This window comes from Rasamsonia emersonii (assembly GCF_000968595.1).
Source record: "Rasamsonia emersonii CBS 393.64 chromosome Unknown ctg1118621762364, whole genome shotgun sequence".
Classification (NCBI taxonomy): domain Eukaryota; kingdom Fungi; phylum Ascomycota; class Eurotiomycetes; order Eurotiales; family Trichocomaceae; genus Rasamsonia; species Rasamsonia emersonii.
The window spans coordinates 22,403-48,884 of NW_013562570.1; the positions used below are offsets into that span (position 1 = coordinate 22,403).

Below are 26,482 nucleotides of genomic sequence, written 5' to 3' on the forward strand. Positions count from 1 at the left end.
GTAACTGTCATTTAATTTCTGCAGCTCTCTAGAAGAACTCGTCTGAAGTTTGAAATGTGCGACTTTGGTCTGTTCAAATATATTCCTAGAACATAAATGGACTGCTAAAAACTGTCATTGTATCCTAAAAATAACATTGTTTTACTTTCATGCCCTTGTGCCGCTATTCTCAGGTTTCCGCCCATAGACAACGTAACTAAGAAGTCAGTTTTAAAGCCGAAGATAGTTAAGAGGAGGAAGAAAAACTACTTACAAATCAAATAACGGGTGGATATTGGGATTCCGGACATCACTCCTGGTCTTAGCTACCAGAACGTTGACTTCCTCTGGAGACCATTTCTCATGTCTTGTCAGCACCGCCAAAGCGGCGGCTTCAAAACCAGTTTCGGCCTGGAGTAGATTCCAAGTTCCAAGAGTTTTCTATTGCAAGAGAGATCACGTTAGCAATACCCCCAAATCACAAGCTTGGACAACTTTTCCACATACGTAATACTTGTCCTTGGGCCAGGCGCCAATGGGGATTCGGTACTTTTGAACATGAATATCTTGAAAACCAGCTTCACGAAACCACTGTTCTAGACGCGGTCCCGGACTGGCTACATATCCAGCATTTGTGAAGCCATCAATGGTCGCCCTGTAATATTGTTCAATCGATGTACCTTTGGTTGAACCATCTTCCGAGTACATGTTGGTATCCCAGTCCTGAAACTCAACCCATCCACCAGGAGCGGTCCACCTAATAAAGTTAATAGAGACTCTACAAGAGATTGAAATTGACTTGACTTGTATGCCTGCTTCAGCAGCCTAGGGAAATCCTTGACAGAGCCTGCTAGGTAACGGGCATGGATGAAGTCAAAGCCTTGTTGATTTTCGTACACCCACTCATCCTCGAAGTCATCGACGATGAATTTCACGTTTGGAGGAACACTATATATGCATCAAATGCTTAGTTGGCAGCCTTTCGAAATAAAGGCGGCGAGTTACTAACAATGTTGGCTGTGTAGGGCTGAGATCTATACCGTAAACCTAGTCAAAAGATTAGAGACGTTCATCATCTTCCATGCCGAAAGGGTGTCTCACTTCTGCTGACTGGAACTGGTCGGCTAGGGGAAAAGGCAACTGGTAAGCACGGAAACCAGACACTTCAGTTCAATTTCTTACCAAAGTCCATGACCCATATTCCTGTTCCAGTTCCGATGTCCAGGACCCGCTGTGGTGAAGATCCAATAGGCGCAAGGAATAGTTTCCTGTTCATTGTCTCCAGCATCATTTCATGAATCATATCTAGTCTATCCGATTCCTCCTCATCGTTGGGGATGAGGTAGCCTTTTTTTTTATCCTCTGGTCAGTTCTGGAACTTAGAATTCGTGAAGGAGACGCCTTACGACCGTCACGATAGCCGTGATAACGTCTCCCATTCTCATTCCGATAGTCAAGGACCGATGACGTGAGAGAGGCGGAGTAGGTCGAACTAGCATCAAGTCAGCGGTTTGTTCGGCCCGTAGGTAAGTGAGTTGTTTTAACAATTCTTGGCCGTAAGAAGAATCATTGTCGGTTGCCTGGAAAAACCCCTGTTAGAAACAAAGCTTTCCAGATCCTCGGGGGTACAGACCTGAAGGTCTACTTCGATATTTGGAACATCTTCACTGTGCTCGCGAGCGGTACCAGCAGTTTCAGACATACTCAAATCTCTTCAGAATCAGCTCAAGCGCAAGCGTTTGATGCCGGGTTACCACAGAGACAGATCTTAAGCAAGAGGAAAATCGGCGAGCGGAGGTAATGAATGCTAGTAGGAAATGGATAAAGAGCCACTCTCGTTCACTATTGATCACTGTGGAGAAGGAACCATAGTCTAGCAGGACTTAAGAACGCCTGTAAGCTAGGCACATTATTCCTGCTGTGCCATTCCAAGGCTGCTTTCAATGGCTACTACATTAGAAATAGTTTAACATTCGCTAGAAACCCATCACTGCACTACCTATTTTAGCTGGTCTTGTAGTCAGTCCCGACAGCTGAGACTAACACTAAATGACTCGGTGGAATCGGCTCCGACTACTGCGAGTGCCGTCATATGATTATTCTCGGGTGTATGGAGTTGTAAAAACAGAACTACAGACATTTCCAGAAATGGAAGGACATTTCTGGTCAAGCCGAATACTACGAATGTTGAGCAATTCAGCGAGCTTATCCTAACTACTCCTATGAAATAGGGACCTTTAATGGCGAACTAGCTGCATCGGATCTCCGTACCAGGTTTCTGGGTGCAATGACATCGAATGTACATAGATTCTACGCCTGTCTTCCAAAGCCCGATCCTAATTCTTTATATATGTTACCTTTTTAAGTTCACAGCCTTAGATCAACACAGATGCTTAAAACAATGAATTCAGACTAGACACTAGACTACATTTTTGATAGGAATAGAAGACGATAATAACAAATATATGTGTCATGAAGGAATAGATTTATTATAAAGTCACGGACTGAACCCGTCGATCAGCTTCCATCTTCTCCATTCATTTCGAACGTCAGTTTTCGTCAATGTTGAAATTGTTTCAACCATAGAACTTCGACGCGCTAGAATATCCCTCTCGAATATCAAATGGCCATTTTTTTTTCTCGCTTTTGACGGTCTTTATACAGATAGGCATGACTCATTTCCTGACACTAGTAGGCATTGGCAATCATCGACAAGAATCTATATGCACTTGTCGACAGTATGCAGTAGATTATTATCCTCATTTCCAGTATTTTATTTCTTGCGCAACTTTGGAAGGGAAAATTCCTTCGAAGCTATGACTCTTCATCTGACAGGTGACCTGAGTCAAATAGGTGTTGTGTTCGCTTCCGGCATGAAGCAGTGAATACTGATTATTGTTGATTTAATTCACGGTCTAACAACAGTCATGGCACATGAATAGAAAACAAATTCCGCAGAAGACAGTTACTGCCAGAAACATGAGTCATTGACCCAGGAGTCATATCTCACAAAGCGTAGAAAACGAACCTTTTCCTTCCTTCTCTATATAGCTATTGAAAGGGTCTTCTCCATATCATCAAGCACAAGAAATCTTTTATTAAAACCTAACCAGCTGCGCTCATAGTCTTGAAATTCTCTAACCCTTTTATCTCATTCTTGGTATCCTCTTGGGATCTTTTCGCTTCCTTCGGAAAAAGAAAAAGCGGCCAGTAACACTATGAGCACGCTCAAACGGGGCAACAAAATTACAATTGGAAATGAAAGTAAATCCACCTGGAAATTAACGGAGATGCTGTTTCATTGGGGACCTTTTCTCCTCATAAGAGGAGTCGAGGACGAACGATTGGTATCTTTCTGCTTGCGGGTTGATTTGCCGGCTCCGGCGGCAGTAATGAAAATCAAGACGCTGTACGTTTAAGATTTCTCGATGCCTCATCTCAGAAAGAAAATGGTGAGTCGATTCATTAATGAGAATGGCAGGATATTTTCTTCGCCCCATCGTCAAGATGAAGTGATGCGTGCCATCTTCAATGAAGATAACATAGTGCACCAGCAGATTCATGGCATCTTCAATGAAATTGACACACTGGACGAGCTGACTAAAAAGGGATGCAAATCAACTCCAAAACTGCTGGCATTGGAGAAAATCTCGAATGATGTCCGGCGTACTTGCTGCATCGTTATGGGGAAGGCACCAGGCATTAGTCTGGTGGACCCAAAGACTGGATAAGATCACTTCTTGAAGATGAGCTTGGAGGAACGGACTGAAATCCGATATGCCTTTAAAAAGGCTTGGGAGTAAGATATAACCAGTCGCTCTCCTTTTTTTTTTCTAGCTATAGTAATAACTGACACTCCATACAGGGAATGCATCCGCTGTGGGTTTAAGAACAGGTATCCCCGCCGGGAAAAGCTCATTTGGGACCATAAGGAGAAGAAATGGTCAGTTTGTTCAATATAATGCCCTTGTACCAAATGCCATGACCGCTGATGCATTTCCACAGTTGGATTGCTAACTGGGAGCTAGCAGAAAGAGTCCCCGAATCCACCCAGTGGGACGATATTGAATATCGCAAGTGGGTGTTGAGCGAAAGCCCTGGGGAGGAGCGAGGAGCCCGAGTCTCTCCTGCCACCTAATCGTGTCCTTCTTCCATTTTCGGCTTATGCCGCTTTGTGCGAGTCATTCTCAATTTGTAGAGTAGCTGCTTCCTAGATACTTCATTTAATTTGGTTCCGGGTTTTTCTTGAGGAGTACTTGCCAGAGGCACTTTACTTTCAAGCCACTCGAACACTTGCTAACAGGCTTTGGAAAGCCCATACAGGTAGACTTGACCATATACAATGCCTGTAGATAATACCTTCAAATGTAGTAAAACTGCGAAGATTGTGCAGATTTGGAGGGCAAAGGGAGCCACGACTCAATCAGTGCTAACCACGCGAGTCGATTTTCTATATACTTGTGCATTATGGATGGAGTTGATCGATGGATTCAAAAAGTGAGCTTATGCAGGCCTTAAGCATGGTCTACTTGGAATCAGGAGGGCGTCCCCTGGGAACACTCTTGAGCCACTCTTTGCAAGAACCTCACAGAGTCTTCTGGGCATAGAGGTGACCTGAAGTTCGTCTTTTTACTTAGGCTCGACTACCTGACTGTATAGACTTAATTGAAGGTTGCGTGAAAAAATATATATCTCCTAACTCTGGAGATTACTGTTGCGTGAAAAAAATATAAAACCCTAGATTCATTTACAGTTTCTGGAACCCAGAACTTTTACTGAAAATTCCCTTATTCTGATCCCTAAATCTATCGGGCACTGTATAAAACCGAGCTCAACTCACTTGTTAATAGAAAATACAGAGTAAACCCTTCCTGTCTAATTTGTCCGGTCCTTTATAGTGTTATCCGACGATGTTTATCAACATTTTCACGCTTCAAAACGACCGTCGCCCGTGACAGCGAGCACGTGGGGCGCGGAACTCGGAATGCGTAGCCGACGGCCGGCAGAAACCAGCGGGACAAGAAGCCCATGCGGGTCGCTCCACGCCGCGGCGGCCTTGTTGACAGTTCAACGCGGCGTTTTTGGCGCTCTTCCGCGAGGATGCCGGGATCTAAGGCCTCAGACGATCTTGGCAGCCAATAATGTCGTCGACTTGCATGCACTAGCTCATCACAGCGTAGAAGCCAACTATGGTTACATCGCTAGACGTGGATTGCGCGATGGGGCAAGCAGATCAGCCGCACGACCGACAGATAGTTAGGGACCCTGTCGAGTCCGCCGGTCCCTGGTCTCTCTCTCTATCCCTGCCTGTTCTACTCCAGGATGCCTGTCATCATGGCTGAGAGAGCCCTCCAGGAGACACAGCCCTCAACCCAGCAAGCGCTAACTGAGGGTCCCCTGCAAATAGATGTGAGATCCCCCGCGACGAGATCGAACGTCTAACTGACGCGATCGGCAGGAGAATGACACCCGGGATGCTGACTCTGGCTACAATGAGTCGTGAGTTTTGTTCGCGGATTGATTGGTCAGCTTCTAATCGGGCAGTAGTTTTTCCTCTGGGGACTACTTGTCGTCCATCAGCTCCAGCGTCGTAAACTACAAGTACGTCGACCCCTGCAAGCGCTATTCGACCCATGTCTAACAGGCTACGCGTGAGTGGGCAGATACGAGGTGCGCGATACCGGAGTCGATCACCTGCAGGGTGCTAATCGTGCTGATCTCATGCTAACGGACGATAGAATGGCCGTCGTTATCACGCCTTCAAGGAAGGAGCATATCTAGCGGTATTCCACGATCAACGATCAACCGTCAACGATGCAAGTGTCAGTCACTGACCCTGCCAGCCAAACGATGAACAAGAGCAGGAGCGCATGGACCTGGTCCATCACATCTACCGTCTACTCCTTGGAGGACGGCTCCATCTCGCGCCCATCAAGCCAAATCCTCAGCGAGTCCTGGACCTCGGCACCGGTACTGGCATCTGGGCGATGGACTTTGCCGAGTGAGGAGCCTTCTCGTACCAACTTGACACGCAACTGATGACTGTTCCAGCGAATATCCATCTACGGAAGTTCTTGGTACAGATTTGAGTCCGATTCAACCGAAATGGTAGCGCAGAATATCCATATTCTCCTTACCGCCATGCTGACAAAACAGGGTCCCACCAAACTGCCTGTTTGAAGTCGACGACTACGAGTCCGAATGGGTGTATTCCCGCCCCTTTGACTTCATCCACGCGCGGGAACTTGAGGGCTGTATCGCCGACGACGACCGGCTCTTCCAGCAAGCGTTCCGCCATCTGAAGTCAGGGGGATATATCGAGCTGCAGGCTGTGAGCCCGTACTTGGTTTCTGACGACGACACGGCCGAAAAAGCGAAGACCGTTCAGCTCTGGGTGAAGACGCTCCGTGAAGGAGGGAAACGATTCGGCAAGCCGTTCGACAACGTCGACAAGTGGAAGAGCAAGTTGGAGAAGGCAGGATTCGTCGATGTGAAGGAGACGATATACAAGGTGTGTCGTTAACGAGAAAACAAGTCTTTGGATGAGAACGACGCTAAGTCATAGGATGTGTGCAGCTGCCAATCGGCACCTGGCCCAAGCATCCCGGTCTCAAGGAGATCGGCAAGTACCAGTTCATCGGCGAGCTGCAGGCGGTCGAGACCTACACGCCGGCACTGTTCTCGCGCGTCCTGGGCTGGAGCCACGAGGAGATCAAGGCGCTGATCGCCAAGGTGAAGAAGGAGCTGACCGATCCGGGGTTGCATCTGTATCTTCCGACTCATTTCATCTACGGGCGGAAGCCGTAGCGGATATTTTTTTTCATTGCTTGCTGCGCTACAAACGGTATTTATATATTTTCTTTTTCCGTATTTTTTTTCCTTTTTTTTATTTTTCAAGAAGCGATGAACTCCTAAATATAGAACATGCGCAAAGTACAAAGTTCTTTTCTGTTCAAGTTCTTCCTGGTTTTCGAGAAAGATTTCTGCTAAAGTTTAGGCAACTTTATGTTGGAGAACCCGCGGTTATGGTGTCGAGAGGCAGTACCAGACTACATGGGAGCTGATATAAAATCACTAATCCAGCTCTTGTTGTCTTGCCACCGAATACCCAATGCTGTTGAGCCAACTACTACTTTCGCTCTCTCCTTCACCTATTCTCCTCTGCCATGGTCCATTGCTCCAAATACAGATGCTAGCTACCATTTCGCTTTGTTTGATTCCGTCTCCAAACAAAGAAAATAGATGGCAGCAGCCCTTTTTGCCGACACGTTAGCACGGGGCAGATGCATTATTGACCAAACTTTGGCAGCAGATCTTTGTCTGGGTGAGAGCCATTTGTATAACTCTCCCACCTTTCAACCTTTCCCAACACCAGAGAAGCAGGGAAACAGGCTACAATACATCCTCTCCAAACATGCCACGCAAAGCAAGAGGCATGCTTGTCATAGCCCACAAGTGAAGACAGTGAAGCTGACTGTGCAACAGGAAAGCGCACTGCGAGGCCACAAGCAGCAACAACTCAAAAACCAACCATGACAAGCGCCGTCAAGAGTCAAAAGACAAAGACTCTGAAACAACCCATCAGAAGAAGTGCTCGGCTGATGGAGAAAGATGCCCTCCAAAGGCAGACGGTATGTCAGTTAAAAGCGCACTGTCTCCGTCGCTTCAGATCCATAATAATAATTCTCCCTAGAAGACCCAGCAGATTCCAGCACAAGCAGGCTCTACCAGCCAGAAACAAGCGGGTGAGTCAGAGGGTATCTCGGAGAAAAATCTCTCAAGAGCGAAAAGATTAGATGCGACAAGTGCCCTGGAACATTGGGTCCAAGAGCACACGTGGCCGGAGGGATTCGGCTTCTCAGTCTGCACTAGGAGCATGTCTGGCTATCGTTCTACCTACCCCGGTAGCGATCTCAAATCACCTGGTCGCACTGAATCGGCGTACCGGAACGCACGCTATGAACTGCACCTCGAACAGGAGCGAGTCTACATGACACTGGACGCATGCGGCATCAACGACAGGAGCAAGGAGTGGTGTCGACGACTGGCGACGACGCAGCATGAAGTGCCGCCGCGCACACTGTTCCGAGACGACTTGTTTGCGTCGACGATTGAGAGAACCAGCGGCAACGAAATCTCCCTTCTTAGGCTGATTGGAGACTTGATTGTCCCCTCAGCCGTCTCGGAATCCGCCTTCAGAGGCTTCGAATTTACTCGATTTGCCGAAGCCTTTCAGGAGACATGGGTGGATTGCAAGCCTCTCCAATATCCACCCCCGCCACGCCCGGACTATGCGCTGGGATTTCCACCCTCTGCCTTCTCGGAGCACCATCGGCAGAGGCTCGCCCCTCTTCTGGGCGGCGTTGAGGACCCATCGGAGCTCAAGGCCACGCCGCGCCTGTACTTCCCGTTTTTAGCCTGCGAGGCCAAACGGCTCGGCGGCGACCTGAAGGTGGCAGATCGGCAGAACATGCACAGCATGACGCTGGGCGTGAGGGCGGTCGTGACGCTGTTCCAACGCGCCGAGCTCGCCAAGGAGCTCGACCGAGAGGTCCTCGCCTTCTCGATCTCGCATGACTCTCAAATAGCGAAAAATCTACGGACACTACGCAGTGATCGATGGAGACAACAATGGGCACGTTTGCTACTATCGTTATCCCATCAAGGACGTCTACTTTCACTCCCCTGAGCAGAGGTGGACAACGTACATGTTCGCCATCAGCGTATACCGCGACTGGGTGCCGGAGCATTTCAAGCGGCTGTGTTCGGCGATCGAGAAACTAGATTTGCCCGGCAGATGCAGGGACGAACGGGACAAGTCTGAGTAGAGCTAGGAATACGACGTTATTATTATTGTTTTTTTTTTTGCTACTTTGTGCGATTTCATTAAGCGCTAATGTTAGTTAGCCAAAAGATTCAACTGATAGAAAAAAAAAAACTGGTACGCCAATAGGCCTTACTAACCAATCTTGGTGGATCAAAAACTGTTTCTTGATAATTACTAATGGAATTGGATTTCATCTCACTCTCACTTCAGGCATTAGTCTCGGTCAGTAGTTTCTTTCAGCGAGCAACGCAGGAGAAGTAGGGTAATTAAACGGGCTAGAGCTATCAAAGTTGACGCCTGCCATTGGAACAGCCATGCGTGGCGTGTATAAGATTTCAAATCCTTCCTTCGCCGCTGCAAAGGATTCATCATAACTTTCGATGTATGGAACTCATAAATCATCCTATTCTACCGGAAATGGTAGACTCTAGATGAGTTCTATCTCCGCGTTGCGATTCCTTTCCCGTCATATGTCCCCTGCCATCGTTTCCGATACGTTTTAATTGTCTTGGACCTGTGTTGCGGCCAGGTGATCCTAAGACACAGCTTGGCAGTCCTTCTCGCTGGCATTTGCGTTTTCGATTTCTACTGTGGCAATTAGATACTAGCCAAACTGCCCAGTTGTCCACCAGAGTATACCCGTAGGGTTAACTAGTTAGGTCGATGGATCCCACGCTCCAGATCTGGGGAGAAAGAGGCATAACTGTCTGTCATCAAGAACACGTCTACATGCTAGGTCGCACAACCGATCCCTATTGCAATCGCATATATTTAATTAAAGTGCAGCAGACTTCCTCGTCCTCCTATCGACATCATCTCTCCTCTTTCTATCCTTTGCAGCCTCGATCACCCCCTTCATATCAACTGCGAGATTCTGCATTCCCCGGATCTTCTGACGCTCGCTGCTGCTGGCGGTGGCAAGAGTCCGAAAGAACGGATCGGTCTCGCGGCAGGTTTCTGAGTCGTTCTCGAAGAGCCGCCGGATGTTGGCCTGCGTCGTGGGGTCGACGACCTTGAGGAAGATATCGCGGCGCAGCTCGGCGTATTTGTCGAGGACCGTGTCGGGTACGTCGTTGTTGAGAACGGCAATCAGGCAGTCGCTCAGGGCGCCAGCATCGAGCAGGCCTCCGGTCAGACCTAGGCTGTATTGCATTAGTTATCTGCGGGGTTGAACTGCAGAACTGTAAACTCACCCCCCAAACGGATTACACACATGAGCTGCGTCTCCTGCCAGCAGCACACGGCCCACGCGGAAGGTGGTGCTGCAGCGTTGGTGGATGCGATAAGGCGAGAACATCTTCAGATCGTACTTCAGCGGACGTGGGCCTGGAAACAGGGCCTCATACTTCATCTTCAACCGTTCGCGCAGCTGCTCCGTCGTCAGGTTCCTTTCTTCGCCGTACGAGACGCGCCAGAGGCCTTGGTTGTTGAGCTTGGCGATCACGGCGAAGTGGTCGGGATGGCTGGGTTGTCAGTATAATCAAGGAAGCGAGAACGGTCTGGAGAAAGGGCACGACATACACAATGTTATTCCCCGTTGTATAGCCGTATTTGTCGAACGGATACACCACGTTGGTCGCCACAATCTGTCGGTCCCAGGTGAAGCCTTCGAAGGGGATATTCAAATGCCGTCGTACGAAGCTCCTCGCGCCATCTGCACCAACGACATACTGGGCCCGGAATCTGTGCTCGCGCTTCTCCTCGCCCACTTCCGCTGTCACCGTCACGCCCTCCTCGTCCTGCTCAATCTTGACCGCACGATGGCTGAAGAGGACCCTGGCGAGCGTCTCCTCAGCGGAATTCTCCTGCTGGAAGGCTCTCTGAATCACCTCCGCCAGCTCGTGCTGTCCCAGGATCAGGTTCTCGTACGGCTCCTCTTCGTTCGGGATCCGGTCCAGCTCGACGATAACCTCGCCGTTGATCTTGCGCCACGCCAGCTTCGTGCCAGACGTGCCGATGGAGCGACACTCGTCGAGGATGCCGGCACGGTCGAGCTCGCGTACTGCGACGGGCATGTACACCGCTGCGCGGGGAGAGTTTTCGACTGCTGGCAACATCTCGAGTACGGTTGTTGGGATGCCAGCGCGTACGAGGCGCAACCCTACGAGGAGACCGACAGGACCGGCGCCGATCTATTGCATTCGAGCATTAGGCATGAATCACTCCTATGAGGAAAATGGAGATGGAATTGACTGTATCGTACCACAATGACTGATGCTTTGGTGTCAATTTCGTCTGCTGACATGGTGGCTTATATCCTTGCTGGAGCAACCGGTGGACGTAAGTGGATATGTGATTGCATAGGTGAGATGATTTCCAAAACGTCGTTTTCCAGTTCGGTCAAATTCGTCTAATGGAATATCCTTTCTTTCGATATTCCCCATGGCAAGCACTAATTTATTTTCTCGAGCTGGAAAAACGGCACAAAGCCACGCGAATGCGGGGCCGTGAAAGCCTCCTTATCGATTGCACGAGAATCGACGGCCTAAAACTGGTCGAGAATTGACCATCTTGTGGAGAGGTTTATGATCAGGTGGGGAACTTGGTAGGAGCAATCGATGGTTATCGTGGACCCCACATCAATCAGCTTTTGGACGCGATTAACGTAGTTAATGGTCAAACCGGGAGAGATTGACAAGGAAGTAAAGAGACGAGAGGAAGGAGAGGGAGGGGGAGGGCATCCTCTGGGCCGGTTATAATAACAACAATGTGTGTATGTCCTTTGATGGACAGCATTTCTCGATCAGACCGTAGCATAGTTTAATGCAATGAATTCAGACCCACCTATCACTATTAGAAAATCTCGACTTTACCACTTCTCTATTCTTTTTAGCCTTTCTTACCGACTTGTTACCAACCACGGCTACTGCAATGTACTTACACTTGCGAACCCTTATGGCGCAGGCTGATGCGAGAACGGGATCTGATTATTCTGATCCCTTCGTGTCAGGCTCATTAGCACGCGTCCGGTGAAGATACTGCTGCCTGCCTGCTAGCGGTGGACTTCTCGAAGCCAGAAGTGGAATCACGTCTGCTTCCTGAACAACAGCCGCGGCAGCAGCCAGCCTAGTGGGAAAAGCCTGTTCGTCAACGTAGTAGTAGACATCGACATGGCCTTGGATTAGGGTCAGAACCGAATCAGGATCGACTTTCGATCAGCAGATTGCAGAAAGGGAGTGGTAGCATTGTGAAGCCTTTTCTGTGAAAGATTAACCTGTGCACTTAGCAGTATGAACGATTGATGGGGAGGAATGGGAGTTGATCTGTCGCATATCATGTGGATGTGTAAGCATAACAATCTGTCAAACAAGCTGGGGCACAAAAGAAAAACCTAGGTTACCTAGTAAACCCCTAGTATGATTGATAGCTGCCGGTTGACACAATCTTAGGACCCTCTCACTTGCAAAATCCCATGTATTTAGCTGATAATATTATTATACTTTTCATACATGCATGGATGACAAATTAAAGAGACCTCAAGATTAGCCGAAGCTTGGATTCTTTCTGAGAAAAGCTGAGGCGAGGTGCTCTAGGCAAGCACCGGCCCTACCTGCTCCAACACTAAGGCATTGAAAGATGCGACAGGGGAGCATGTGTCATGGGACAAGTAAGATGATGCTTATGGTAACCATTATATTGCTGCCGAGCTGTGAAAATATATATTTCGACAGGTCGGAACTAAAACTCAATCACAAAAATCCATGTACGAAGGATATTGATCATCAACTATGCAATTCTTTTCCATCACATGACTTCTCACGTGTCAGTATGTATGCTGGAATATCTACTTCCAATACAACAGCAATCAATGGCCATTGCAGCGATGTCGATATCCCTGGTCGACTGCATCTTATCTGATCCACTGGATCCCCTTAGATAGCCCACGCGGGGTACTTGCATATCGCAGCCAATCGAATGATGCGCTGGACACCAACATCTGCCATTGCAACCCTGCCTAGAGGTCCGGATTCCGAATTGCCCCAGATACAAGATGCACGATGACTAAGATAAGATTATCAGCTTGTATCACGTTGATCGATTGTGAATCCCACAATTGACTTCCTTCGAACTCGCTCTCATACCGTGTCTTCGACTTGAAGCCTGCTCCTTAAGACTCAACTTCTACCATCCGTCAATCATCACCATCGCTCGCTCCGCAATGTCCGAACAGCCCCTCTTCCCCCACCCCCGCCGCGTCGTCACCGGCCACGACGAGCATGGCAACTCCATCTTCGTCGCCGACAGCGAGGTGCCGTGTGTCCCGACGCCTGCCAACTGCAATTTCGCCGTCTTGTACGAGACGCACCAGTTCCCGGCGTCGAACGACGGATGGGAGGACCCGATCCTGAACAAGACGAAGTCGCTGGCCAATCCGAATGGGCTTGTGTTGCGAGTGGTGGATTTCAAGCCGAATACGAAGACGGTGAGCCTGCCCAGAAGTCCGGCTTATCTGGCGTATCGCTGACGAGGTGCTTGTTCCAGGCGTTCCACCGTACTGAATCGTTGGACTTTGGCATCGTCATTGAGGGAGAGATCGTTTGGTATGTCACTTTCCGTTGAAGGAAATTACTAGTCGTTGCTGCTGGTCCTGCTCTGCTAACGAAGCAGCTACCTCGACAACGGCGCCGAACGGACCTTTAAGCGAGGCGATGTCTGTGTCCAGCGCGGCACGATCCACGGGTGGGAGAACAGGACGGACAAACCGGCTAGAGTGTATTTCGTGCTGTCTGGTAGGTCACGTCTGCTTGTATCTTAAATAAAATATGGTGATTTCTCGGAAGTATTGATGGATGCTGACATCTCTCTAGCGGCGAAACCAGTCAAGATCGGCGACAAGGTCTTAGGAAATGCCGGTTTTGAGGACAAAGATGTTGAATCGGGTGGGAAATAGCCTGGTATGGATCACAGTTAAGAAGACTTGAAATAGCTCTTGAGATAGTTATAGGTTTTATCTATAGTAGTAAGGCAATATATCAATGTCCTTATCAAGCTTACCTGACTCTTAGAGGTGTATACAGACAGTATATATGATGAATGATGTGAAAACTAGCAGTAACACTGACAGTGACACTTTTCAACATCTATTGTTAAACTGTGGAAGAGGATAGAGAGGATAAATAGCAAGACATGAGATACAACTTAAGACTTTTCCTTTGTTTTTCCTTTCTACTCTCTTTCTCCCCCCCCCCCCCCCAATACCTTCTTAACTGCATTGGAAATTATCTAGTCATAAGACCTGAGATTAGCTCAGGTTCCAAAGTGTTGAAGAGAACAAGCACAATAAAATGGTTTATTCTTACAGATAAGAAATACAATTCTGATACTAGTAAATCTAGAATTAACAGATATAATAAAACAAAGGCCGGACTCTATTCCAAAACAACTATACTTACAATAGTTATTTGGGCCCGTGCCACCTTGCTTAGTCATCAATATTGTTGACTGAGCATGCTGACCGGCCTTATGGAATAGCAATTTGCTCTCAACAAAAGGTATGAAAGGCTTACAGGAGATAGAGCAGTAGGATGGTCTAGCAAATCTAGAAAAGCATACCAAGAGAATACAATTTAGCATGACAAAGAATTGGTAGAATCTTGGCACTTAAAATGACAAAAGCTGCAACTTTTATAGAACGAATTCCTGACTTCAACATGAATTATAAGCCCAACATTGAGTTATTTTTTTAAAAAAAATAAATAAAACTTATATAGATGTAACGGTATAAATATAGGTATACTAGGTTAAAATTTGAAAAATAACCAAATTTTAAACTTATACAGTAATTTAAGAACAAAGGCTTTTTTAATTTTTTGAAAAGACATATTTTTTACAGCATTATCTCCAGAGCTTTTTCTTTTTAAAAAATCTTTTTCTAGAATATCTCAATTATTACTTCATAATTCATGTTTAAAGTCAGGAATTTATTACAAATCTGGCAGTTCGTCATGATTTTAAGTGCTAAGATTCTACCAATCACCCAACAATTCCGTCGCAAGACTCGTCTAGCCTAAACGCAGAGCCATAGGGCATGGAAAATGGATCTTCCATCAGATGAGCATAATCAGAAGCAGGCATGGTCGCTGCAAGCAATGCTGTTGTCTGGTTTTATTGCATGCAACCAGCGGAGATCAACATACGACCAGACTGCCATGATTAATTAAAATGAGTCATAGCGATTCTAGTGGTGACGCTATTTTGGCCTAGAGATAAGGTAGGTCGCAGTTAGCTCTGGGAGCTACTCTGCTGGACATGATCAACATTCATTTAGTGGTATGCGCAGTAAACTCCTCTTCCTTGAATCCTCCGTAATGGCTTCCCGGCTTCTCAAACGGCTAAGCATTGACAGCCCCTCTTCGTCAGAAAAATCAGTCGTCACAAAACCCATCTGATCGGCCTCGACGAGTCGACATGCGAAGTGGACGGGCGGCGCTCGAACTGGGCGAAAATGCCCATCCCCGCGCCGGGCCAGGACCGCGAGCTGCCTCCCAACCCACGGGCTCAAAGCCGCTTCTTCGCTCGACTACCACCCGAGATCCGGCGCCAGATCTATCTGCACCTCTTCGGCGACCGTCGCGTGCATGTCGAATTCGACATTGGGACGGTCTACCATCACAAGCTGGGCATGGAGTTCGAAGAAAGGCGCGAGAAGTGGCGGTGGTGGCAGCAGTGAACAGGTGGAATTCTATCCATTATGCTTGGACTTTCGCTGCTGTTGGCATGCAGACGACAGGGTTCGTGCAAAGGCCAAAAGGGAGAAGAAGCCGCTGCGCCAGTTCAAGCCATGGACAGACTCGAAACTGGGCGGATGGAGCTGGTTGAGATGCTGCCGGAAAGCGTATTGATTTGTCTCCTTTCATTCTGGTCACTTGCATGGTTCAAAAACAGAGCTACAGATACAAAGAGTCCCTCAACATTCTCTACGGCAGCAACACCTTCGTTCTCGCCAGAAAAGAGGTAATGGTCTTTCGACTCGCCAAGCTGTGGCCAGCGAGCCATCGCGCACTCGTCACGTCCACGGATATCCTGCTGCCATTATGGCTCAAATGCATCAATCCGGTGCCAGAGGATATCTACAGCGCGTTTTTCGGACTCCTGCAAGGCGACGTCTACCCGAACCTGCGCAAGCTCCGCAACATGCTCAGAATGATTCCTCGTACCGTATCGTTCGAGCTTCGCGCTCCGTCTCCCTTGACCGAAGAACAGGAGGACTCGTGGGTCCGGCCGTGGGAGGAACTAGCTACCAGCCGCGCGCACTGGGAGAGATTGGAGATTATTGTCCCGGACAGTTGGAAGCCAGACTTTGAGAAGGCGCTCAAGAGAAGGGCCAGGCTGGACGGGAGTGATTTGAAACTTAGGGCGCAGAGTTTCCTATAGCTATGGCTGATGATGACATGCGATGCTGATCTCAGAGGTCGGAATAGAGGAATGAATTTCACTACTGCGTGCTCTAAAACTTCCTTTCAACCGCTTCCTTCTTGATATTCGAGCAGATAACTGTTCTTTTCTACTTTTATATTTGCAGCCTTTTAGAAGCTGATTAGCATGTAGTCTTTATATAAACCGAAAAGTCACACACTATCAAGATGTTGGGGTCAAGAGTAGGAATATCCCTTAAATCAGCTTTGTTAAACAATCATATCATGTCATTACCTACATCATGCAACTCCACTTCTTGCCATCCTAATTCTCGATAATTCGATGCCCCCGTGGCAGCCGGGTCTCGTACTCCAGCACCAGTCGGACCTCTTTTCCCCCCAGCTGCGAGATCTGCCACTTCACCTCGCCGTCCTTCTCGAACGAGGCCACGCCCTCGCCCCATTGCCCGTCTAGATGAGTCTGATCACCCTCCTGCTCTAGGCCCTTCGGCTCGAGGATGTTCACGCGCAGCTTCTCGTCCTGACTCACGGGGACCTGGTCCATGGCGGAGATCGACACCGCGGTCGTCTTGGTGTTCTTGATCCAGCATGCCCGGGTGAACACCGCAGAGTCCTCCTTGGTGAGGAGTCCCGCTGTCGCCCGTCGGACCGTCGGAGGGCCGTATGCTACGAGAATGGAGGGATCCACGCTCAGCGACAGATTGCAGACATTGCCCGGGGCACAGGCAGCGAAGGGGACCGTCCCCAGGAAGGTGTTCTGCATCTTCGCCGTCAGGAAGGCCGCCGGACGCAGTTTGGGAATCAGGACGTGCGACAGAGTCACCGTCGCCAGGTCCAGCTCCGCCAGGATGTGTCTGCGCGGGACGCTGGATGGGATCAGGGTGCGTTGGCCAGGCAGCTCGTACGTCGTGGTCAGGCCGTAGTCTTGTCGGACAGAGCTTTCATGTCCCAGGGCTGGGGGAAGGGTCATGGTCGCGCTGTCTTCTTCTTCCTCGTCCTCTTCTTCGATCTTGTTCGCATTGGTGCTCGTCAGTATCTTGCGAGGCGCCTTGCCACTGAATCTGCGTCCTATTTGTTTTGTTCTGATTCTCTTGACCCCAGTTGCTTCCTCTTCAGCGGAGACATGAGGGCGCTTTTGGCCCTGTTTGACACTGATCTCCGTCTTGCTCTCTAGGACACTGTTCCACCCTCCTGTGTCGTCGCTTTCTGTACTCCCTAGCTTGACGTGCCAGGCCTGTAGCGCTGGCACACGCTCGTCCAGGCGTGTCAGACATGATGTTGCTACTGTCTGGAATCTGCCTGTATAGGAATGGTAAGAAGAGGAGAAAGAAAGCAGGGAATGCATGTTAGTTAGGGCTTATATACCCTCCCGCAGGCCGCTCGTCTAGCCGCATGGCCAACAGAGGCGTAGATTAACCCCCCAATGCAGTATTCTGAGTGGATGCATTGCAGTTGGGCTAAGCTAGTGAGAGACTGCGTATGCCAGTCATATCTTTATTCTGCATTGTTTACAGGCCCATGACTCATGTGAGAAGCAATCAAGTTGGGTTGCGCGTATCATTCCGAAGATATACAGACAGGTACAGAATCCAATTGATAGTGCATAACATTGTTCTTACCAAGTGCAAGTTCTTTGAAGAGTACTATCTATCCCAGACAGCTGTGTTGATTATATGGTACCATACAAACTTTCCTCTCTCCATGAGTTTCTGCCATGCTTAGGATAGAATCATGATGCAAAAGCATATGAAAATTATAAACTCTGTAGATATATAATAGATCATTAAATTTTTTTTGTAGATATACGATTGTTGTAAACATATGTACCTTTCACGTTGCAGAATGAGATGTCAAGATATCGCGCACAGATCCTAACCAAAGGATTAGGGCCATTAATTTAGGAATATAAAATAAAAGAATGTCTCCTTCATAAAGAACCCCCCTCCTCAAGAAGGTCAAAAAATGGAGGACAAAAAAATGACTAAGAAAACTCACCCAGTTGATCATCTCCGCTGCATCCATCCACCTTTGAATTTCACCCTCCTGAAACATGGCCAAGTCGTTGCAAGGGGCAGCCTGGCCCAGACTTGAAAGTTCTGACGAATCCTGTGCATTGTCCTGGCTTGGAATCGCGGGCAATGGTTGAGCGTTCGATGCTAGATGCTAGTGTTAGAGGACAAAATGTATGTACGTAAAAAACTGAGATAACGCACTTTGCAAGATGTCAGAATTATTTACTTGCGCTGAAGATGGGTCCTTCCGGTCCAGCTTCTTCAGCATGATGCTGAGTGTGCGGTATGCGCTCAACGCCTCGGCGGACTGGCTGCTCGATTCGCGCCAGCTGGCGTGTGATTCTTCGAGCTCCTGCAGCAGCTCGTCTTCCGTGAGAGAGGAGGTCGTCTGCTCGATCTGATCACGACAGCGCTGCCGATGATCAATGTCCAGACAAAGGATCATCGCGGCTAGCAGGAAATCGTGGCTGCTGAGAGCGGATACTAGCCACTTGTCCTCATGCAGCAAGCCGTCTGGTTTTGTCTCGGCGTGGATCACAGCTTGATGCCGAAGGATCTTCCATGCTGCTTCGAGGCAGGCGGTTCGAGAGTAAGAGTACCGTGGCTCGGACCAGGCCAGGATCAGGTATTTGCGGTGCAGGATACAGACAGTCTTGAGGAACAGGAGGTCCAGATTGAATCGCTGCATGATCAGATGGTGCGGGTCGAGGATTGAACTCCGAACAGGTCGCATCTGCAACGGCGGCGGCATGGAGGCATACGTGTCTCGCAACTGCCGGTCCTAGCGCATGATCTCGTCATAGCTCACGGGGCGAACCGAGCCGGTCAGGTCTGAGATATGCCCATACACAGCGGCGAGCTTGGTTTTGATGATGGTATAGGAGACGCCGGTGAGCTCGTTGGCAGGTCGCCCCGCGGGCATCACAGACGTGTTTTTATCAAAGTCTTGGTCGTGGAGATTGGCCGGGGGCTCGGTGTCTACCTGGGAGAGCTTGGTCATAAAAGGCTGGCCCACTTGCCCTGACCCCAGAATATCCAGAGGCATCAACACAGCCCACACGCGACGACGCATCTCGGCGTCAAAGGCGGAAATCCGACCCGGGTAGTGGCTGGGATCGCGGTGGTAGCCCATGCGGAAGGCGAGTCTGACAACCATCCCAAAGACCAGCCACAGCCCGAATTGCGTGTCGTTGCTGCGGAAGTACTCCGAGGAAAGATACAGCAGGAGCGTTTCGATCGTGTAGGGCGGACTTTGCGTATAGTCAGCCAGCTTCAGGCATTGGACCGCCCGGTGGCGGAAAAGGAGGATGCTTTCTTCAGGATCAGCCTCGGAGTCGAGCACTCGACGTCCAGCACGCATCGAATACAGCGTCGCCAGACACATGATGCAGAATAACAGCCCAAGCCACATGACGGGTGTGGTCTGCTGGTTTTCCCAGAATTGTTCATACTGATACATGTCAGCGTCTAGATTTGAAGTCGTTTACCTAGCCTACCTCGACTTGGAAGGTCGGCGTATGGATAATGACTCCACAAGTCAGCCGCTAGCAGCACTGCAGATCACTAAACCGACTACCTACCAGATAGTCCATCCACAAAGCTGAAGTAACGAGATACCAGTCGATCAACGATGGGTCGCGGGGGTATCGAACTGAGAATCTCTGCTTTGGTAGGAAGGTACGAATCGCTGCGAAGAAGCTCGGGGCCAAACTGGTTGTCATTCGTCGGTCCATGCTGTCGCTCGAGCTCGCTATTGCTCTCGAGGAATTCTTTCACTTCTGCGATCTGCATCTATCAGCGCGCGATCAGATATGAATGGATGGGATGGACAACATTATCCAGAATTGCCGCCCAGTGATTCGGTGAGACATATATCGTCTCTGCGTCGCCGATCTTCATACGTCCGATGGACTCGCTGACTTCTTTGCCTGCCCCTGCTTGGTGGGAAGCAACAGCGGGAGGAGTCGACAGAACAGGATCTTCCTGACCATTCCCCCGCTGATCGCGAGCTACTACATCTTGGCTGTTCCGATTCTCCACCAGAGACCGGATCAGCTGCTCCAGGTCATGGATACGTCTGCGCATGTGGACGATATCCGAATCAGCTGGGCCATCCGACTTCATAAAGCGGCAGGACGATGCCAGACCGCGTCTGACGCAGTTACCACATGGATGATTCCGGTCGCATCGCAATCTAAATCCAGTCAGGACACAGAAAGTGAAGAGCTGATTGAAAACTCACTTCTTCTGACGGCAGAAACTGCAAGAGAGCTGCAGCCGTTCCTTTCTTTTCGGCAGAGACGCCATGTCGTATGAGCTCCGGAGATGGCTGTCAATTCCGATACAAGCAATCCCAGTCTATGACGCAGTTGCAACAGCATTCGTTTGGATGCATCGAACGCTGGAGTGGGCTGGGTGCGCAGCGGTGATAATGACGAAATCCGGTACCGGAGATACCGGGGTAATTTTGAATCGCGGTGGAAGAGCTCGGTATTATTTGTAATGTATGGTAATGAGATATAACCCAGTAAGGCTAGAATGAGGCATCAGCATTACCTACCTCTGTTGAACTATTCTGGTAATTACTACAAGAGTGAAAGCGTGCTCTAGCTGAGAGTTGCCTGTGTTTCACAAATACAACGTACCCAAGGTATGAAATAGCATGAGATAGCCCGGGTTGGTTGTTGCGACTCCATATATATTCATTTCATGTGACATGTGAATGCAGGCAGGTAGATGTAGAAGTACAACAGCTAATTCAGACGACACGGTTTTTGTTTCTTCTCGTTATTTATTCTTATGTTCTTCTTCATTTTTATTTTCCTCTTTTTTTTTTTCGCTTATTTCGATTTATCGAATAATGATATAATACGCCTTTCGGAGAAAGCACTGATCTCCGAAGCTATTACAGATATAGACGGCGCTGATGGGGAGTGGATACTAGTAACAGCGCCAGCTCTGGTTGCCTAGTTTACATTGAGAGAAGACGGATATATATTGCACACTTCTAGAATGCTGTTCTGCAGTTGCCATCTGGTTAGACTGATTTTTCTTACGGCATTTGTCGATAATTAGCTACCAACCTGAAGTATATAAATCGCTTTTCCTGCGCAATTCATCTGATTGACCCCAAACAAAAAGCCTTTCATACTCCCAATTGATATTGACGCACCACTAATCATTGAATAATTGCCTGTCTATTAACATGTCGACTCTCAGCCAGGTATTTCCCTGTCCTCCAACCTTCACCGAACACAATCTCCCCGATCTATCCGGCAAGGTACGTACGAACAAGCAAACCGCAGCAATAGCAACAAGTGGATTCAATTTTTAATTCGTTCTGAATTTTATTTCTTAGGTATTCATCGTCACCGGCTCCGCAGTCGGAGTAGGATACGAACTGGCCAAGATCCTCTACGAGAAGAACGGGACGGTGTACATCGCGACGCGGTCAGAGGAGAAGATCTCCCGGGCCATCGCCTCCATCCGGCAGGAGCATCCAAACAGTCGAGGGCGGCTCGTGCCGCTGATCGTCGATCTGGCAGATTTGACGACCATCAGGCCGGCAGCAAGGACGTTTCTGGAGCAGGAAAGTCGGCTCGATGTGTTGGTGCACAATGCAGGTGTGATGAGGCCGCCGGCGGGGAGCAAGTCGAAGCAGGTAGATTTTCCTTCGTATACAATAGAGCCTCGTTCTTTTCCAATATCGACTAGAGCTAACGCTTGCAGGGCCACGATCTCGAAATGGCTACCAACTGCCTCGGCCCCTTCCTGCTGAACCACCACCTGCAGCACATCCTCCTGCAAACGGCCCATCAGGCCGCACATCCCGGCAGCGTTCGCATCGTCTGGGTGTCATCGCTGCTAGGCGTCGGCACCATCAAGGGCGGTATGAGTTTTGACCCTGAGACAGGCAGTCCGAAGATCCCGTCGGACCCGATGAGCAACTACATGCAGTCGAAGGTCGGAAATGTCTTTCTGGCGCACGAGTGTGCGAAGAGGTTGGGAGGGGAGGGGATTTTGAGTATGGTAGGAGCATATTCCCTTTTAGTAGGGCAATGTCTGCATATACATTACAGTACTAACGTCGCCTTAGAGCGTCCATCCAGGCCTGATGAAGACAGAGCTGCAGCGACATATGAATCCGATGGTGGGCAAAATAATGGTATGACGAAAAAAAAAAAGGGAACTTTTTTTAAAAAAAATTCATTTTCTAATTAAGCGACAGCACCTCATCCTCAAACCCGCCAAATACGGCGCCTACAGCGAGCTTTACGCCGGATTCTCGCCCGATGTCACGCTCGAACACAACGGCGGATTGATCATCCCCTGGGGACGTCACGGCACGATTCCGGAGGATATTGCAAGAGGACTGAAATCGACAGGTGAAGGGGGCATGGGGCTCTCGCAGCGGTTTTGGGATTGGTGTGTTAGGGAGACGAGGAGGTATCAGTAGGTTAGTTTAGTATGTATACAGTACGTGTACTGTACATGGAGTATAATATATGGATGTAGAGTACCATACCAGTCATTGTGTTCAGATTCCTTTACTCTTAACTCAGTGTGTACTAGCAGGATAGTTTCCAGCCATGGGCAGAATGAGGTGTAGAATATAGTATAAATACATATGTACAGTACACACACTGTACTGAGATACCAGTAACTAACGTGCCCAGTGCAGGCCTGTACTGTTCAGCCTAAAACTGGAAATATTAGGCTAAGCTGCAGATAGCAGATAAACTAGATAATACCGCCGAAATTTTCCCTTCCAGATCCAGTCTGCAGTCGATGCATTTCCTTTTCCTATCTGGGTAAGTTATTTGCACTAATCATTCAAGCCAAGACCAACAACATTTCATGCACCTATCTACCAGATACTACTACTTCCCACTAAGTAAGACAGCTAATAACAGCTAACAGCGTCCAGAGGACGGACTCACGAGACTAGACATCTTGGCGATGGTCTAGCTGGGTTATTAGTTCCAACGGTCTTTGTTTCCTCTAGCTGTGTTTTCGAGTATCCTCCCTTCTCCCTTCTCTCATGCTGTATGCGAAGTATTATATTCTACTTGCTCTTATCTGACATCAACCCAGAAGCAAACAGGTATCCCCTTACTCTGTATAAGATCCAAACTGGACAGCGCTTAACTTTACTTGACTGGATTCATGCCTCATACGGAGTCCTACTTGTTCATACCACTGCCTCTCTTCCTCCTCTGATTTCACGACATCATATACAATCAAATATACTACGTGAGCGATACTTCCAACGTTGATACTGAGTTTTCTTCTGCACGTCACCACTGCAACCGCCACAGCCATGATCCCTCGCGACGACAGCCACCGCGGAGCCGACAGCAAACCTATATCGAGCGGACCCGGGCCCGTCCTCGCCATCGCCCTCAGCGCACCCCTAGGCGGGCTGCTATTCCTCGATCTGGGCATATGGCTGTGCAATCGACAGATTAGCGGGCGGAGGACCGCGGCGGCAGCACCGTCAGCACCATCGCAAGGTGGCGATGCGAATGCGAATTGCAACTACAGAACAGAGCACTGCGGCTGGTCACAGTCTGAGGGAGTATTACGCTCCTGCGCATATGTCTGGTGGGCGGGGAGAATAGGTATGCATATGCAGCTAGCAAGGCGAGTCACGGTTGATGGAATATTAATGTGGATGGCTGCTCTGTCATTGGATGTCTGGCTTGCAGTACAATCCAATACATGAGTGAATGAATAGATCGAATCGATTAATACAAAAAGCAGCATGATAGTCATACAGTCGACATGGATGGAAAGAAAAGTCAGAAAGAATAAACGTTGGCGTTTGCGATTAACTCTATATTGGATCTTGTCCGAATCGTCACCGAGAGATTATTGTCTTGCCTGATCATCAATTATCTATATCTAAAAGGAATCGAATTTAAAACATACACGCTAGCTACCAGTCATGGACATCATCAAACTACCATCAAATTACAATCATCTCACTACTTGTTGTCTCACCACTTATTGTCAAACACCTTCCCGTTGACAATGTTGACCAGCTCCCTCACCGGCGACAGATGCTCGCGGCCCGCGCCAAACTGCATGCCGTGGCGCATCACCTTACGGTAGTTCTTGCCCGGAGACACCTTGCCCAGCACATACTCCTGGCGCGTCTCGACCCGCGTCGGCACCGGAATCGACCGCCCCACGATGGCCTCCATGCCCTGCCAGGCGAACGTGATGGCCTCCTTGGCGCCCGCGGGGATGCCCGCTTCGTCCAGCATCATGATCTTCGTGTTCGGGTAGTGCTGCTGGATGTACTTGGTGATGTTGGGGTTGTAGGCGCCGCCGCCGCACATAAAGATCTCGGCAATCTCCATGTCCTTGGGCGCGTAGCGCTTGTAGTGGTCGACAATGGCCTGCGCTGTGATGCGCGTGACCGTGGCCACGACGTCGTCCGGGCTCAGCCCCTTTGCTTCCGCCTTCTTGATCAACTCGAATGCCAGCGTGTCGCGGAACACCTCGCGTCCGGTCGTCTTGGGCGGGTCCAGTTTGAAGTACTTGTGCTGGAGGAACTCGTCCACCAGCTCCTGGTCCACTTTGCCGCGAGCGCCCATCTCGCCGTCCTTGTCATACTCGCGTTCTCCGTTGGTGTAATATCGCACCACGGCGTCGATGAAGACATTTCCGGGGCCGGTGTCGAAGTCGTAGCACTCGTCGATCCCACCAGCGTTGTCCGGGGGGATGAAGCACACGTTGGCAATGCCACCAATGTTCTGGCAAGCCCGGAGCTTGGTCGGGTGGTGCAGAACCAGGGCATCGAAAAAGGCAATCAACGGAGCACCCTGTCGACCGGCAGCCTGGTCGCTGACACGGAAGTCGGTGACGGTGGTGATCCCCGTGCGCGACGCCAGGATCGAGCCCTCTGCCATGGTCAGGGCGCTCTTCACCTCGCCGGGTTCCGGCATGGACAGCAGCCAGATGGTCTGACCGTGGGAGCCGATAACGTCGATACTGTTGATGTCGACATTGTACTCCTTGCAAAACTCCTTCACTGCGGAGGCGAAGGTCTCTCCCAGAATGACGTTGACTTCAGACAACTCGGATGGAGAGGTCTTGTTGTGCAGGATGATGTTCATGACGCGCTTCTTGATGGTCTGCTCCAGCGGGATTTCGCCATACTAGATTGATGCTGTTAGCTATCATCGCCGGTGAATGACTCAAACGACCTTTTGAAATAAGATACCTTCAAAAGCTCGAATTGCATGGGAGAATCGGGAGTTTCTTGGTGGAAGTGGCACAGCGCGCAGTCAATTGCATCCTACAGTCTCCTAATCAGCCGGGTGATTCCTCTTGCAGAGCATGAACCTCGCTTCACTCACCATCGAGGTTCCACTGTTCAGACCTAGGACCGTCAAGTCCAAGGCCGCGCCGTGGGTGCCATTGGCACCATTGGCAACACCGTTCGTTGCTGCCATTGTGACTGCTTGTCTCGTAGACTGGGGTTCTGGAAAGCACTGAACAGGCCGTTATGCTACACCTGACGCCGATCCGGTCTAGTCAGTAGGCAGAACTGCAAGAGAATTGCAAGTCCTCTCCATCCCGACGAGGAGGAGGTCCCTGGTTAATATATATCTTGCAGAGACGGCGCCGGTGAGTATCCCTGGAATCCCGAAATGCGCGACTCATTGCCCCGGAACGAAGCCGACTCCATCGCGGACAGTTTGGTTTTCGCCTCCGTCGCCCAGTCTTTCGACCGTGCCATGGTCTCACGAGGCCGACGAAGCGATGAAGCGACGAAATGCCCGTCTTGCCGTGTGCGCGGCCCCGGACACCTGCTCCATTGGGCAACGGCGGAGCGGCGGGCAGCGGCGGAACGGCAGAACGGTCATGTGACGGCTAAACGGCTAAGCGGCAAAGCGGCTAAACGCTTCAAGGCGCTTTAGTTCCGCCCTTCGCCCGGGCGCCTAAACGGCTGGCACGGCGGCAGGGCTGGACTGCCAAGCCCTCCGCAGCGAATCTCTCCGCAGAACCACAGGGCTGGGCCCCGTTCCCCGTATTGTTCTGGAGCGTCGAGCCCTCATAAGGCGTCCGCCGGCTCTGTCAGACAGTCAGCAAAACAGTCGAGCGGCAGGTGGCATCACGGACCGATGGCGAGGCTTTCTGGAAGCCCTTGTTCTGTACTGTACATATATCATGGCGCTGTCCTCCCCGGTTGTGATTTCGGATCTTGACTGGTTCTGACTGTCAGGGTCTCGTTTTCAATATACCGGGGAGGATCGTTGTTCTGTTTGTTCTATATA

At 49.6% G+C, this 26,482-nt stretch overlaps 9 protein-coding genes across 9 annotated transcripts; 5 read left to right on the forward strand and 4 right to left on the reverse strand.

Annotated features, from left to right (window-relative positions):
- Positions 1-147: 147 nt before the first annotated feature.
- On the reverse strand, positions 148-1,681 carry T310_10073 (uncharacterized protein; the record flags this gene model as incomplete). Its single annotated transcript, XM_013467497.1, has 7 exons — positions 148-196; positions 254-420; positions 487-736; positions 877-927; positions 1,162-1,247; positions 1,386-1,571; positions 1,613-1,681. The coding sequence occupies 7 exons, from the start codon at positions 1,679-1,681 to the stop codon at positions 148-150; spliced, it is 858 nt and encodes a 285-aa protein (XP_013322951.1).
- Positions 1,682-5,313: 3,632 nt separating this feature from the next.
- On the forward strand, positions 5,314-6,786 carry T310_10074 (uncharacterized protein; the record flags this gene model as incomplete). The annotated part of the gene is made up of 7 exons (XM_013467498.1): positions 5,314-5,388; positions 5,560-5,580; positions 5,718-5,801; positions 5,844-5,980; positions 6,031-6,087; positions 6,136-6,490; positions 6,556-6,786. The coding sequence occupies 7 exons, from the start codon at positions 5,314-5,316 to the stop codon at positions 6,784-6,786; spliced, it is 960 nt and encodes a 319-aa protein (XP_013322952.1).
- A 725-nt stretch (positions 6,787-7,511) lies between these two features.
- Positions 7,512-8,668, forward strand: T310_10075 (uncharacterized protein; the record flags this gene model as incomplete). The annotated part of the gene is made up of 2 exons (XM_013467499.1): positions 7,512-7,610; positions 7,673-8,668. 2 exons carry the CDS (start codon positions 7,512-7,514, stop codon positions 8,666-8,668), a joined length of 1,095 nt encoding a protein of 364 aa, XP_013322953.1.
- A 913-nt stretch (positions 8,669-9,581) lies between these two features.
- Positions 9,582-11,051, reverse strand: T310_10076 (Monooxygenase; the record flags this gene model as incomplete). The annotated part of the gene is made up of 4 exons (XM_013467500.1): positions 9,582-9,948; positions 10,000-10,269; positions 10,328-10,938; positions 11,010-11,051. 4 exons carry the CDS (start codon positions 11,049-11,051, stop codon positions 9,582-9,584), a joined length of 1,290 nt encoding a protein of 429 aa, XP_013322954.1.
- Positions 11,052-12,965: 1,914 nt separating this feature from the next.
- On the forward strand, positions 12,966-13,697 carry T310_10077 (Cupin domain containing protein; the record flags this gene model as incomplete). The annotated part of the gene is made up of 4 exons (XM_013467501.1): positions 12,966-13,229; positions 13,289-13,347; positions 13,415-13,536; positions 13,615-13,697. 4 exons carry the CDS (start codon positions 12,966-12,968, stop codon positions 13,695-13,697), a joined length of 528 nt encoding a protein of 175 aa, XP_013322955.1.
- Positions 13,698-15,214: 1,517 nt separating this feature from the next.
- T310_10078 (uncharacterized protein) lies at positions 15,215-16,180 on the forward strand (the record flags this gene model as incomplete). Its single annotated transcript, XM_013467502.1, has 2 exons — positions 15,215-15,537; positions 15,700-16,180. The coding sequence occupies 2 exons, from the start codon at positions 15,215-15,217 to the stop codon at positions 16,178-16,180; spliced, it is 804 nt and encodes a 267-aa protein (XP_013322956.1).
- A 306-nt stretch (positions 16,181-16,486) lies between these two features.
- Positions 16,487-20,501, reverse strand: T310_10079 (Zn(II)2Cys6 transcription factor (Eurofung); the record flags this gene model as incomplete). Its single annotated transcript, XM_013467503.1, has 8 exons — positions 16,487-17,481; positions 17,802-17,829; positions 18,178-18,338; positions 18,396-18,975; positions 19,012-19,661; positions 19,775-19,972; positions 20,096-20,388; positions 20,437-20,501. 8 exons carry the CDS (start codon positions 20,499-20,501, stop codon positions 16,487-16,489), a joined length of 2,970 nt encoding a protein of 989 aa, XP_013322957.1.
- Positions 20,502-21,399: 898 nt separating this feature from the next.
- Positions 21,400-23,919, forward strand: T310_10080 (uncharacterized protein; the record flags this gene model as incomplete). The annotated part of the gene is made up of 9 exons (XM_013467504.1): positions 21,400-21,474; positions 21,553-21,855; positions 21,924-22,223; positions 22,291-22,359; positions 22,423-22,619; positions 22,830-22,839; positions 22,911-23,005; positions 23,122-23,240; positions 23,513-23,919. The coding sequence occupies 9 exons, from the start codon at positions 21,400-21,402 to the stop codon at positions 23,917-23,919; spliced, it is 1,575 nt and encodes a 524-aa protein (XP_013322958.1).
- A 274-nt stretch (positions 23,920-24,193) lies between these two features.
- Positions 24,194-25,657, reverse strand: T310_10081 (UPF0075 domain protein; the record flags this gene model as incomplete). Its single annotated transcript, XM_013467505.1, has 2 exons — positions 24,194-25,360; positions 25,562-25,657. 2 exons carry the CDS (start codon positions 25,655-25,657, stop codon positions 24,194-24,196), a joined length of 1,263 nt encoding a protein of 420 aa, XP_013322959.1.
- Between the last annotated feature and the right edge of the window lie 825 nt (positions 25,658-26,482).